Here is a 15,733-nt window from a genome sequence, read left to right as displayed (position 1 = left end):
TCAGGGACTACTGCCCAAAGCCCAGAGAACTGTTCCACTGATGAGTTGAGAAACAGCTTTGTATCATTATTATTTATCAGATCTAGTCTTGATCAGCTAGTAATGTGCTTTTGGTCGAAGGATAAAGGTGCTGGGTACAGATAACAGATTGATCAAATGACCCTGATGACATTTGTGTCACAACCATCTCCTGGACATTGGCCTAGATTGGTCCCCACACCAGGTTTCTCTCTATCTCTGCCCCGAGGGTTAATAGTTTACACCACAGCTCAAAGTCAAAATTACCCCATGGTCTGCACATCAGGTCTACTCTCATAGACCTGTCCAAACTGTGAAAGAACATTCAACAGCATCTTTCATTTATATCAGAGATAATGGGAACTGCAGATGCCGGAGAACATGCAGCTTCACACTTTGTTATCTTTCATTTATATAGTGCCTTCAATGTAATTATAAAGTCACAAGGCACTTCTGCATATAAACCTGTGGAAAACATTTTACTCCCTTCAAACAAAAACGTAACACAGAAATTAGTGAGGTATTTATGTTTAATCTCCATATGACATTAGGAATAACTATTACAAGAACCATAAATTATCTTGTCTATAAAATACTCAAGTCACCAAAGAACAGACCCATATTTTTACAGAAAACATTCGCTTCTTATGTTTTAGTCAGATCCAAAGTCAGTATCAAAGTTTCATAGAACTCTCAAATCATGCAAAGTTAAAATTTAACACTACCTGTTGTAGACAGTACAAAACAGTAAAAAGCAGAGACTGCAGATTAGTCCAAGTTATAGGCAGCACGGTTAGAAGTTCCTGAAGTGAGTAACATGAATGACTGTGTTCCTTCATTTTGCAACTTTTCTGGACTTGGTTGGCCTTGACATTACCAATACATTATGGGGATCTCCCTTCTTGGCCTAAGATTCCCAAGATGCGCTTCTGAGCTGATCACTCCCAATTTTGCACGGGGTGACTTACAGGTATCCCCTATCACATTCTCTTTTGCCTCAGTTCAATGTGCAATTTGTTAACATGGGGCTACATTAATACTGTACAAACATTATTTATGACCCAACAACATATAATGACACCATTTTAAGGAAAGTACATTGCAATTTCTTTTTAACATGCATTATTTATGCATTGTTTGCACAAGGCTCGACGGGTCTTGACAAAGATGGGTGCTCCTATTCTTAAAGCATGGTGATATTTTCAGGTATCAGCAAAGTAAAATGAATCATAATTAGATTTGATTCTTCCAGAATGAATATATAGAATCTCAGAAACAATGTAGTCAAGGTGATAATGGAGATGTTGATTCTAATCAGAAGTGAGATGTCAAAGGATGCCTTTTACATTCAAAGCTTCACAGCAACTTAATTTGACAGCTTGATCAAAGCAATTTGTTCACTGTGACGTAAACGTTTAAATATTGGGAGGCACAAGATCCAGTTAAAAGGTATTAAAGAGTAAGAAGCATGCTGATAGGAGTTGTTACATCCAAAGGGGAATAGATTGTGAAATATTTTATCAGGTATGGTCACTGAACTGGACCATATAAACTGGCAGTTCCTTGCTTCTCTGGAGAAAAGGCTTTGAGAGATCCCATGGTGTGAATGTGGAATTGACCTATCAAATAAGAGGGACTGGCATTTGGAGCCAAGTAGACTTTTCCCATTGTTCTAATGCATCACCGTAAAATGTAACGTCGCTCTTGTAGGTGAGTCAGATCCAAGTGTAATTTCATACCTCAGCCAAACAGGTCCATGCAATGATTTCGCATTGTCTCTCAACTCAATTGCTCATCTATCTTTTTCAGGGACACGGTTGGGTTTTGGCACCTCAGTGGAAGATATACTAATTCCGGTGATACTGGCTCAGTTGGCAAATCAGAGTAAAGAACTCTATATAAGATTTAATTAACGTGGGGTTCAGAGAAAAGAAATAACCACATTTTTGAATAAAAAATGTAATGCTCATGACTGATTTTTGACGAACCTGGATACACAGAAGAATTAATTTTGTTTCCCTATGAACCAGATACAGAGTTCTAAAAATTTTTACTTCTTTTACATAAAACAAGTAAAATGAACTACCCTCAGTAATAGACTAAAATGTTTAATTTCCCTTGTGAATACAATATTCATTTTACACATCTCTGTTTTAATTCAATGAAGTCATTAACCTGTTTATTTTAAGTGGGCTAATGAATGCATTAAAACAGTATACAGAAGAATTTTGCACTCAAGAAATGAACCAGTGTGATTCTAAAGGGAATTTTGCAAAACACTGATAGATCAATAGTGTTAACCAATACTTTGGGTAAACTGGCCCTCAATTCTAAACCAAAATACTCAGCATCAATAAAATTTGATGGGAATTGTGAAGGGTCCGATTAATAAATAAAAAAAGCAATGGATCCTGGTTAAATAATTGAAATCATTGAGACATCAGTTATTTTAGTGCAACAGCACCAGACAAAAAAATGAAGTAGGACGTTACTAGTGAAGCCAGGGCTGTTCTCCTTAAAGCAGGCAGAGAAGGTGATGGGAGATTTTATAGAAATGAATAACTACAAATGGAAAGACTGTTTCCTTTTACAGGAGGGAAAAAGATAGATTTAACATAAGTGGCAAAGGACCAGAGGGAAGAGAAGGGGCATTTTTTGATGCATCAATTAGTTATGATCTGGAAGGCAGTGCCCGAAAAGATGGTGACAGCAGATTTAATAATAGGTTTCTCAAGGAAATTGGGCATACACCTGAAAACGAAAACATTTTCAGGGCAATAAGGAAAGAAATGAGGAGTAAGACTAATTACTCAGCCTTTCCAAAGAGTTAACACAGGCACAATGGCTTCTTTCTGTGTGGTAGATTCGGTGGCTTACAGGTATTTTACTGACAGAATTACTGTAAACAAGTGACCAATGCCTATTTATACTGCTGTCTTGGCAGATATAAGATGGCATTCAGCATGGGCTCAATTGAGAGTACTTTTCCCTTTAAGTCAGGAGGCTGGGGTGGAGGTCTCACTTCAGAGACTTAAACACAAAACTCAGCTTAGGAAATGTTGCACTGTGGAGGTACCTGTCTTTTAGGTGGATGGAAAAGATTTCATACTACAGTACAATTTAGAAGAGCAGCAAGTGAGTTCTCCTTTGTGTCCTGGTCAATATTTATCTCTCAAGTCTTTATCATACTTGTGTTTGTAGAACTTGTGTATGAGAATTGGCTGCTGTGTGTCCAACATTACAACTTAGCCGATGCTTCAAAAGTATTCAACTGGCTTTAAAAGCTTCGGGATATCCTGAGGTTGCGAAAGGTGCTAGATAAGTTCAAGATCTTTCTCTCTCCCTAGATTCCGCTGAAAGGTAGTCTGTGATTGAGACAGTGATGGTATTGTCCAAATGTTGCAGACTGCCAGCTGTAAGATGGGGTGTATTAGAAATTGGCAATGCTCTGGTGTGCAAGTGATAGTATAAATTGATCATTGGTGCAGTTTCACACAGTGATCCTGTTTATTGTACAGCTATTCATAAAATGCAATCAGTATTTCTCACTGACAGTTCAGAGCATTTGACCTAATTTCCCCTGAAGTGTTCTGACATTTCTATAAATCCTCTTTGATTTCTGACAACTGCGAGTGGTTTTTCGATGTGCATTCACATGTCTATCCACTGGCTGTCAGTTTACAAACAGTCTAGCTTTTTGATTAGTGACATATGGGAAAACCAGCGCAAAATAAGGAAAACCCCTCTATACAAGTGGACCAAAGATAGTGAATATTTTATGAATGGTGTATGCTACATCTTAATCAACATTGGGATCACCACATTAGATTCTTGTGCTGCAGTGGTTGAGTCCCTACCTCTAGAACAGGAGGCCCAGGTTCAAATCCCACCTGCCCCTGGAGGTATATACAGGTTAACCACGAACAAGAATATTTCACCCCAGTCCTCTGATCTGGCCCAAAATGTCTGTTTGAGAAACAACCTTGAGTCAATGTCTATGCTTTGATTTGATGTGTGCTCAGGAGCAGTCATATTCCCAGCACCTCTGCTCTCTGGTAAGGCAACCCCTCCATTGTTTGCACTTTCACGCAAAGGTTGTCTTGGCACCATCCCAGTACTAGAAAGAGATAATCTAGAAACTCAGGCTGTTTACAACAGCAACAATAAGCCATATTTATATAGTACCTTGAACATGTGTAAATATCAGAAGGCACTTCACAGAGACATTATCAAACTTAAAATGAAAAGAATCCCAACAGAAGAAATATTAGGCAACGTCTGGCCAAAAGGCTAGAGGCAGTCATAGCGATGGGGGGGACAGGCAGGCAAAATCATGGAGCGATTTAAAAACAAGGGTTTTGATTTGAAAGATGGAGTACCAGCATCCATGAGAATAAGGTGATGGGCAATCAGGAATTAGCTCAAGATAGGATATGTGCCGCAGGGTTTTGGACAAGCTGCAGTTGATAGAATGCGAGAATATTAGAGCAATTAAGCTTTGAGGAAATACAGACATGGCCAAAGTTTTAGCAGCTGATGGCTGAGATAGGGACAAGGTCAGGTGATGTTACACTGTTGTCAGTTAGTGTTCTTGTGACGGAAAGGGATTGATTAGATCTATGGATGGTACTTAGTATTTGTTCTTGATTACAATAATTCTCCTTTAACTTGTTTAAGCTGGAATGCTGCCCTTTAAAAAGCAAATCAAAACATTTTAAATAAACACCACAATAACACCAGTGAAACTTTGTGAAGTCTCCTCCACTTGTCAACGTCTAGCAGCAAGGACATTCAAGATAGTGTGTCTACAACCAATTCCTTAATCCCAGTGAAGCTCTGTATTGAGACATAAGTTGACTCCTTACTTAGTCGTGATGAGCTTAAGATTTACCCCAAAACATCCCCGGTTCACAAAGGGTGTTAGCAAGACCTCAAAACTCTTATACAGTACAATATATAACCAGTTCCCGTCCCACTACAACCCAATGTAACAGTCAGTCAGAGCAGATGACAGCCCTCTTTTAAATTAGGAGGTGTTTAAGTGCCTTTAGGAAATAATTGTATTTAACACTATGCATCTGAATAAGCAAGACACTGGAATTGAATACTGCTTCAGTGTTTGTCTAGATTAGATTAGATTAGATTCCCTACAGTGTAGAAACAGGCCCTTCGGCCCAACAAGTCCACACTGCCCCTTGAAGCATCCCACTCAGACCCATCCTAAACGCTCTCATTTTTCACATGGAAATTTAACCAGATCATTTTCACTGTGCTGCAGATATTTTTAGACATGCTGTTCTAAAGTTTGACAGAATTTGTAAAAGTTGTAAGTTGAAAGTCCTGCCTTTTGGAGATGATTGGAAAAGAAAGCAAGGCTCCCCCTTGTGGAGTGGTGTGTCAAGACACTATCCAACACTGAGCTGAACACACAGGCAGGTTCTTAGTTGAATCCCTGATCTGTGCTGCACTGGCAAGGCCCATGGCTGTACAGGCAGGATGAATGGCTGCAGTGTCACTGAAGTAACAGTGAAGAATAAAAAACATCCACCAGCTTCTACAGAGGTGGAGACGCAGGGCCTCAGTTGTGATGCCCACCATAGCCAGCTAACCTGCTGACAATTGTGTTGTTATGGAGACAGGTCACAGAGGTAAGGTACTGAAAAATTTCCCCAGAAATTCTCATGAAAGGGGAGAAGATATGAATTAGTAAGGTATAGAAAAGATCTTGAGTTAAGTGTCTCTTGTCTTTAAAACTCTAGGCTAAAAATTCACCGTGGCTAGGAAGGTCAAAGCTGGCTGAAATTGCACCTCTGGCCTGACTTGAGCTGCCTTTGGAGGAGTGACTGGCATAGCGGTGGCCAAATCCAATTTAGGCTACACGTGGCTTTGAGGTGACCTGGAGAGTGAAGGTGAGGGATAGTGGAAAAAGGAGATAAACTGGAAGGAAGGGAGAGTGGGGTGGAGGTGTTGAGATTTTGAGAGGGCAGTGACCCAAGGGTGTGGTCCGGGCTGGCAAGAGCACAACCGCGCCACTCAAAAATTGGTCACACGTTTTGGCAGCAGTTACTGGCAAGGCTGCAGCAATCCCATAAAATCTGGAGTGGGACAAGCCTGCTCCCTGCGCTGTCTAATTTTGTTGAGTGTTTATTAAATGGGCTTTAGACCTCTCAGTTGAGTCGGTGAGGAGGTTCTTGCCTCCTCTAAGTGACTGCTTAGGATGCCTACATTATCTAAGGTCAGTATTTTAGGTACCCTTCAGAGCACAGGGTTTAGCATTATCCTGAAAATCAAGTGCCATAAGGTCCATTTTCTACCCTGCCTTTGTCCATTCTGAGAAAACAACGTGTTATAATTGTGTAAATCAGTAGTTAAGGGTAAATGTCCCCAAATCTGATAGCTGCACGAAATAGTTAAGACAATGCGACAGATTATCAACTGTGTCAATTTCTGGTAAAGACAGCCTGTTACCGAGTCCACAGGTTAATTAAGAATGTTCTAGAAGAAAACACTATTTTTACTTGTACTTTTCACAGAAAAATGAACTATTAAGGTGCAACTGCGTCTAGCAAATATACACCGCTAATAAGAATTCAAGTTTTTTTTGGGGAGAAGTGTGACTATAAAACTCAGTGGTTAGTGAAAAATTATGGTGCAGCTATGAATGCTAGTCCAGTCTACAGTTTGACGGAATGCCTGTGTGTACATTTGTATCTGTGTATTTGTTGTGTACATATGTCAATATCTGTTGTGTGTCCTGTACTTGTTTGTGTTTTTGTGTGTGTATCTGTGTGTGTTTGTGTCTGAATGCTATTGTGTCCGTGCGTATCTCTGAATCTGTGTTTAATACTGGCCTTTGACTTGGCAATTCAGTGCTGAAAGATCTGCAGCAGATCCCAGAGTATCTGGTTTTGATTTTTACGCCTTTATATCGTGATCCAGAGATCCCTGTAATGTTCTCAAGCCATTTTGTTTGCTGCAATCTTTTCCTTTTTGATCACTTTGTGCACTATTCCTCACAGATTGCAATCGGATCACTTGGAAGTCCTCATTTCCAACATAGCCGGACGGTAAAGATACCTCCAGATGGCATAGTAATGGACACCTGCTCCGATAGCCACAAAGAGGTGCCAGATTGCGTGTGCAAATGGAATCCGACCATCGCTCTTGAAGAACAACATTCCGAGGCAGTAGAAGAAACCACCCACCAGCAATTCAGACAGTCCAGCGGTGTTTGGCTGAGTCAAGAGAGTAAGAAAAACACATTCATTTCAATAAGACACTTGGTTGTATAACACTTCACCAATACTGCAATTGAATAGTCTGCATCCCATTAATTCCTGAGCAATTTAAACACAGTTTCACGTTAACGGGAATTTTTCATCTTAGCGGTAACATGGGGAGCCATGGCAATCAACTTACCACACAACAGAGTCTCACAAAAAGCAGTGTACTGCTGACTAGATCATCTCGGAATCACAGAAACATTACAGCACAGAATGAGGCCAATCAGTCCATTGTGCTTGTTAAATAAGCATCACTTCCTTGTGCCAATTTCCTGCTTTGTCTCCCCTCACCCCTGCACGTTATTTTTGATCCAAATAATCATCCAATGGCCTCTTGAATGCCTCAGTTGAACCTGTCTCCAGCATACTTCCAGGCAGCGAATTCCAGACTTCCATTACTTGCTGAGTGAAAAAGCTTTTCATCAATTTGCCCTCACTTCTTTTGCAGATCACTTTAAATCTGTAGCCTTCTGGTTCCGTCTACAAGCAGGAACATTTTCTTTCTATCTACTCTATCCAGCCTGCTCATGGTTTCAAAAACCTTCATCAAATTTCCTCTTAACCTTTCTTTTCTCCTGGATGTGAGTTTGCTCGCTGAGCTGCAAGGTTAGTTTTCAGACGTTTCGTCACCATTCTAGGTAACATCATCAGTGAGCCTCCGACGAAGTGCTGGTGTTATGTCCCGCTTTCTATTTATCTGTTTAGGTTTCCTTGGGTTGGTGATGTCATTTCCTGTGTTGGTGATGTCATTTCCTGTTCTTTTTCTCAGGGGATGGTAGATTGGCTCCAAATCAATGTGTTTATTTGTTGATACCCTGACTGGCATAACATTCACAAAAGAGGAGGAAAACAACAACAAACTGCCATTCCTAGATGTCACAGTAGAGCGAACAGCCAATGGGGAACTTCAAACCAGCGTCTACAGGAAAACAACACACACGGACCAAATACTGAGCTACAGGAGCAACCATCCCAACACCCACAAACGAAGCTGCATTAGAACATTATTCCAACGAGCCACCACACACTACAGCACAGAGGAACTACGCAGAGCAGAAGAAAATCACCTATACAGCGTATTCAAAAAGAATGGGTACCCTATGAACACAGTGCGCCGATTCCTCAGCAACAAACCCAAACAAACAGACAAAACGGGCTCAGAAACCATAACCACTCTCCCCTACATCAGAGACATTTCCAAAATGACTGCCAGACTACTCGGACCTCTTGGCATCAGGGTAGCCCACAAACCCACCAACACACTAAAACAGCAGCTCATGAACTTAAAAGACCCTCGACAGACAACAAATAAAACGAACGTTATCTACAAAATACCCTGCAAGAACTGTGAGAAACACTACATTGGACAAACAGGCAGAAAGCTAGCCACCAGGATACATGAACATCAACTAGCCACAAAACGACATGACCCACTATCACTCGTATCCTCACATACAGATGAGGAAGGACACCACTTTGATTGGGACAACACATCCATCCTAGGACAAGCCAAACAGAGACACGCACAAGAATTCCTAGAAGCATGGCATTCCAACCGGAACTCCATCAACAAACACATAGATTTGGAGCCCATCTACCATCCCCTGAGAAAAAGAACAGGAAATGACATCACCAACACAGGAAATGACATCACCAACCCAAGGAAACCTAAACAGATAAATAGAAAGCGGGACATAACACCAGTGCTTCGTTGGAGGCTCACTGATGATGTTACCTAGAATGGTGACGCAACGTCTGAAAATGAACCTTCCAGCTCAGCGAGCAATCTCACATCCAGAACCTCAACCTGAGCTACAAATCTTCTCAAACCTCGCTTTCTTTTCTCCGATGTCAACAGTCCCAATGTCTTCAATCTATTGGCATACCTGAAGTTCCTCACCCTGGAACCATTCTTGTAAACCGCACTCTGTCCAATTCATTCAAATCCTTCCTATAACATGGCACCCGGATGTGTGCATAAGACTGTAGCTAAGGTCTAACAAGCGTTTTGTATTTCAATTTAGATAAGACTGCTGCCATCTGAGCCACAGCCGACATGAAAGAAAAAGACTAAGAAAAGTTGTTTCTCAATTGCTTGTATTTGTGACTTCTTCAGCAGCACAGTACAATGGTGATGTCTCTCTCTACTAGCTGAAGGACAGAACTGGCTCTGTCGGGAACACTCTCACCTTGTAAGTCAGAAGACTGCAGGACCTAGGGACCCAGAGATTTGAACACAATTAAGACGAGGGGTCTGAAACCAGTGGGTCCAGATGCACATGTGTCTCCATAACATCTCTGAAACTCCCAGTCTTTTCTTTCTAGATTGTGCCAACATGACAGAAGCCTAAAATAAAATGCAGCAAGAAAAGTACGAGCTGTATAATTATTCTGAGGATAAACGTCTGAAAATTGGGCTGCACCTTATAGTTTCAAATGATTGTCTACATAAACCAGTTTAAGTGGTTTAACTACGCTGTGGTCTTGGATAATGGAGTCATATAATCATAGTTTTGGCTTGTTGTACAGGTTTTTGCAGTTAAATCCATTGTTTTTTATGGTGGCTGAGATAACTATTCTGAATGTGCTTTGACAAAGTATATTTTTAATTGCTGATGTCATTTATTGAAGGAAATCTGATATTCTTGCCTTGTCAGGCCTACATGTGACTACAGGTCCACAGCAATGTGTGCGTTCTGGCAGGCAATAAATGCTGGCCTAGCCAGCGACATTAGTGTCCCGTGAATTATTACAAAAACTTGATATCACAAGAATCAACAACGATTGTATTTCTGTACATCTTAAAAGTTTGTTTTAAAGATGAATTTATTGATGAAGTTACAACAAAAATGGTTGTTAAAAGTGACATTTCAATGTTAAATTGATGTTAATTTTATTTATGGTGAATTGTAAATTTAATACATGCATTTTTACATATACAATACGTATTTTACTGGAGATACGTAGTAATTTGCTAATGTAATTAGCTTCAAAGTATTGAATTTTTGTATTGTGGCTCTCAATAGATTTTATTTTAAGATTTTGTTTTCAAAAAAAAGGCTCTTCATATAAAGGGGATTGCCACCCGTCAGTCTAGATTGACATTCTGGGTGAGGGTGTTCTATGCTATTGGAGGTCCCACCTTTTGGATGAAATATTAAACCTCAGCCCTGTCTGCCTCTCTGATTGACCAAGAAGACCCTATCCTATTCTTTGAAGAAGTTATTTCTTGTCAGTGTCCTGGTCAATATCATTTCTCCAACCAAACTCACTAAAACACATGATCTGGTCATTATCGCAATACTGTTCGTGAGGAATACTGTTTTCTGATAAAGGGTCTTGGCCTGAAACATCAGCTTTCCTACCCCTCTGATGCTGCCTGGCCTGCTGTATTCATCCAGCTCTACACCCTGTTATCACTTTGTGAGGTCTTGCTCTGCATAGATCAGCTACCTATTTACCTGCCTTACAACAGTGAACACATTTCAAAAGCACTTCATGGCAGTGTGAAAGACACTATATAAACACAAGTCTTACTCTGAGATTCACAGTGCTCGTTCTCCAGTCAAGACATTTCACAGACGTGGATTTTCTTTTGCTCATTGAATCCCAAATGCTCGTACCGTATGTCAAAATTAAACTATGCTTTCTGCTGTACTTTTCTGGTCATACTTACTACAGACAAAATAAACAGTGGTGAGGTTGTGGCAGTACCTTCACTCCAGAGAAACTTTCACTATTTTCTGAAGAGCATGTTCCAGCATCATCCGAGATTCCTTAACTGGTCATTCACTAAATTGCTGGTTCTGGAAGCTTGCTTTGTACAAAAATGGCTGCCATACTTTCCCACATTAGAGCATACACTTAAACAAAATCATTTAGTGACTATGAAAATCTTGAGGATGCCCTGAGCTTCTGAAAGATACAACAAAAATCCACACGCATCCTGACTCGATTGGCAGAGTGTTTCAGTAGTATCATTACAAGATAGAGAAGCTTGTACTTATAATTTGTACTTATATAACACATTGACACTCAGTCACATACACATGCATACGTGTGCGCGCGCACACACACACTTGCACACAGAAACACATACACTGACACAGACATGTGCACTTCTGGAATCCAATTATAGAAGGAATATGACAATAGTGGAGAGGATGCAGAAGAGATTTACCAGGATGTTAACTGAAGTTGCTGGAAAAACTCAGCAGGTCTGGCAGCACCTGTGAAGAAAAATCAGAGCTAACGTTTTGGGTCTGGTGACCCTTCCTCGGGATCCACAGTTCTTTCGAATTTTATTTACCAGGATGTTGCCTAGGCTTGAGAGTTCCATTAATAAAGCAATTAGACAAAGAGGGTTGATTTTCTTAGAGCAGACGAGATCGAGAGGGGACGAGTTTGAGGTAAGATTATGATGGGCATAGTCCAGGGAGAGCTGTCAGCCAATGAGAGTGCCATAGAGGAGGCTGTAGCTACTGCCAGAAGACCTGAGTACATCGAGCATGGGCTTCCCTCTCAGCACTGAATTCTGGTGAGGAGAGTGGCAAGGTTGGATATGCCACTATTGCACCTAATTAATATTGCTCGTTCCCTGCTCCCAGCCCATCAACTCCAGGAGCAAAATATCATGCCCACAGTCACACAAACATACATAAGCATATACATATATAGACACACATACACTCAGATACAAACGCACACATACAGACACACAAACACACACAATTACATGTACATGCAGACACACACACTTAGACCGATGTAGACAGATGCACAAACAAACACACAGGCACTCATACATAGACACCTAGACACACACGTATGTACATACATAGACACATATGGACACTCAGATACAGACATCCAGACAAAAAAGCAACATATACAGACACACATGCACACACGTACACAGATACACACACATGCAAAAACATTCATACAGATATTCATAAACTGACACTCAGACATACAAACACAAGTACATTCACTATCACACACATAAGCACACACAGACAGACATACACAGACTCTCACAGCCACACACAGGCATACATACACAAACAATACCCTCACACAGAGACAAACATACTGACACTTAGACACATACATAGACAGGTGCACTTGCACAGACACACATATGCGGCTACACACATTCAGATACTTTCACAGGTGTACGTTCACGAACATATACTCAGACACAGAAACAGTCAGACACATACTCTCAGAAACACTATCAGACATTGAGGACATCCTCCATCATTTGTGAAGTACTAACACCATGCTAATTAAGATAGATTTCAAAAACATTTGGCAATTCAAACCTGGACATCCATGAAACCATGTATCCATGAAACCCTGTGGGCCATCAGCACCACAGGAATGGTATTCAACCAAAATCTGTAACCTTGTGACCTATCATCTGTACCCTGGGATGCACACCGAGATAAACATTAACTGTGCCTGGAGAACCATCACTTCAGTGAAAAATGCACTTTGCTCTGTCCAAAACTTACTGGTCTTCCAGAACAAGGAGTTGATCCTGACCAAGTGGTGAAAACTGGCACATTCCAAGGTCCAGGACTAAGTACCGAGGGACAAACTAAAGCTTGGAACAGCTGCTGCCAAGGCACATGGGGGAAATATCACTGTTTGAGGTATTCCTGATGAAAGTAAGTGGATTCTGTTCAGTTATTAGACCCTCATTATAATGTAAATATTAGTATTATATGTATAAGAGAGGTTTTTGGTTCAAGAAAATAGCTCACCACCACTGTCTCAAGGATAATTAGAAGTGGGTAGTAAATACTACCCTAGCCAGTAATTCCCATATCCCTAGAATGAATAACAAATGTAGCACGTATATACACACACACACAAACACATACACACACCATGCATATATATTAGAATTGTATTGGAAGAAAAACAACCATACCATTGATAGAATGACGAGTGCAGGAAAGATGCCCATGATCATATAGCAGATCAATTCCACAATTTTATACCTACAACAGGAAACATCAGAATGGCGTCAGGAGTGACAGAGAAAGAGAAAAGAGTATAATCTTGAGAATGAGATTGTTACTATAATTATGTCCATCATGGATGAAATTAAGTACAATTTAAATCTTCCACACAAGGACAAACTGATAATTATATATCAACTGGGGATTAATGTATTCAGATGCTTGGTATTAATTGCTCGAGCATAAAAGAGGAGCTGTAAGGGCCTGTGTGGCACTGTGGTAGTGTCCTTACCTTACCCCTGAGCCAGGAGGCCTTGTTTGATTAGAAAAAATATCTAATAAATGGACTGGCAGGGCTGTGATAAATTAAAAGGGCATGATGTTAAGTTAACCAGAACTTGTCAAACATGGCAATCAAACTGTTAAGGACTAATACTTGGAGTTAGATGTAAAAAACATCAGACTCTGAACATTTTATGAATTAAACAAGGCATTTGAACCTCAAATGGCCATGTGTTTTGTGATAATCCTCGTGAGGAACAGAATGCAGCTGATTAAGAATGAAGCTGGATGGTGATCATGACACACAGGACAGGTGATCAGAGTGAGTTGTTGAGTGAATAATATTTCAGAGCAGATTAAAGACTGGGGAATGGGACAATTTTGCAGATATACCACTGTTAAAATTAATTTTTTGTCACATAGTGAGGATGATGTCCAAGTGGTGAGATCCATGGACCAAGAGAATAAGGTGGAAGTGTGGAAAGCAATAAAGCTCTATGTAAGTAGTAATAGAGGAAGAGACATACGTTTCAAAATGATTATAAATTCATGAAGAGCCCCCGATAATGTAAGGCAGAGATCTCCCAGTAACCCCTGCTCATGACAGTGGATAATGTGGATGTGTCAGTGTTGGAATAGGTGCGACAAGGTCAAATATCACACAACACCAGGCTATAGTCCAACAGGTTTATTTGAAAGCACTAGCTTTTCAAGCGTTGCTCCTTCCTCAAGCGTAGTGAGAGAGGAGGTATTAAGGCACAGAATTTATAAGTAAAAGATCAAAGGATTATACAACTGATGCAAATGTATAGAATAAGCATAAAATGGCTGGCTGTCTCCCTCTTGTTAAATCTTTAATCAGTTAGAAAGGAGATGCAGGTTGCGATTGATTGAACTTCAAGTCCTAGGATTTCTTTCAAGTCGCTACCCTGAGATAACTAAAGGTTTTATCAATATATACAAGAGGTGACATCTCAGTCAGACAATGCATTTTAGGTGTGAAGTGTTGTTTAGAATCTGTCTGTGTTTTAACCTGGAGTCAGGCTGGTTTTATTTCAAAATCAGGGAGAACAGCGGAAGTAGAGCCATCTCCTGTAAAGATAGCCAACATTCATCTAACAGAACTAGGAATAGATCATGAAGCTTTGGTGGCTGCCAGTAAATCTGAGGATAACTGAGTAAGAGGCAGAAGACAAAGGGAATTGGAGAGAATTTGGGATTTATTCTGAGGTACTAATTGGGGTTAACCAGTTTTGTCTCAGATCAATCCATACTGGAAAAGGCTTTGTATTTAGGGCTTAAGAGCTGGAGGTTCCGAAGAAAACCTGGTTGGTGAAGGTGTTCGTGACAGCTCCCCCAACAGGCAAAGCAGTTTTCAGAAGCTCATAGTTCTTTTGGTCACATGTTCATTGGATTGTAAATCAATCAACGTTAAATCAACATTTCTATAGTGTCATGCTTTTCAGAGAGAAGTATTTCTGAATCTGCCCAAAGTGACAGCAGTTATGGGAGGACGACCGTGCAAAGTAAAATGCATTAATAGCCTGAATGGTATGTCCAGAATGGAGTCAGTTTGGGTGAAATCTGTTTTGCTGAAAGTAGGTTATATTTAACTAAAGGAAATCCCATAGTGTTTATCAGCTTCCCTTATGGTACCAACTTCGAGGATCTTTATAGGATTCATGTGACACTTTCTCACGAGATGGTGTTACAGAATTCGAGGAAAAACATCATCAATTAGGGTGGAATTTAAAATTTGGCTTTTTAAAGACATTAAGCAAAGTTGGTCTTGTATAATTTTACATCAGCAATCCCATTCAGAGAGGGTTATTCCTATCACTGTCACTCCTATTCAGAGAGTGTTACTCCCATCACGGTCAATCGTATGAGGTTATTACAGAAAAATGATATTATACCTAAAAAGAGAGAAAATGTGAAGTTTGATTGGTCAGTTGAACTAGTTGACCACTCAAGACTAGACCCAGCACTGGTTTTGAGGTGTTGCAATTAAGTAGATCAATGAAACTCCTGAAGTGCTGGGATGCTTTAAGGCAAATAAAACATGATTGAAATTATATTTGGAGAAATGTATTCTTATGTTCTCATCTTTCCATGAACCAAAGAACATAGGAACATAAGAACATGATAACTAAGAGCGGAAAATCCCAATTCAGCCCT

At 40.2% G+C, this 15,733-nt stretch overlaps 1 protein-coding gene across 3 annotated transcripts in view; it reads right to left on the bottom strand.

Moving 5' to 3' along the window:
* Positions 1–547: 547 nt before the first annotated feature.
* Positions 548–15,733, bottom strand: part of mmd2a (monocyte to macrophage differentiation-associated 2a) — a 93,702-nt gene continuing 78,516 nt past the window's right edge. For 2 of the 3 annotated variants that reach the window (XM_048552730.2, XM_048552731.2), the window contains 2 exons: positions 13,243–13,312; positions 548–7,253 (listed from right to left, as the gene is read on the bottom strand). In XM_048552730.2, the coding sequence (XP_048408687.1) occupies positions 7,050–7,253; positions 13,243–13,312 (274 nt within the window). In that variant the 3' untranslated portion in view covers positions 548–7,049. The remainder of the gene's footprint in view (positions 7,254–13,242; positions 13,313–15,733) is intronic. The other variant, XM_048552732.2, reaches the window with a different exon arrangement.

The sequence above is a fragment of the Stegostoma tigrinum genome, chromosome 23 (assembly GCF_030684315.1).
Source record: "Stegostoma tigrinum isolate sSteTig4 chromosome 23, sSteTig4.hap1, whole genome shotgun sequence".
NCBI lineage: Eukaryota > Metazoa > Chordata > Chondrichthyes > Orectolobiformes > Stegostomatidae > Stegostoma > Stegostoma tigrinum.
This window is presented reverse-complemented; position numbering and strand designations above follow the sequence as displayed.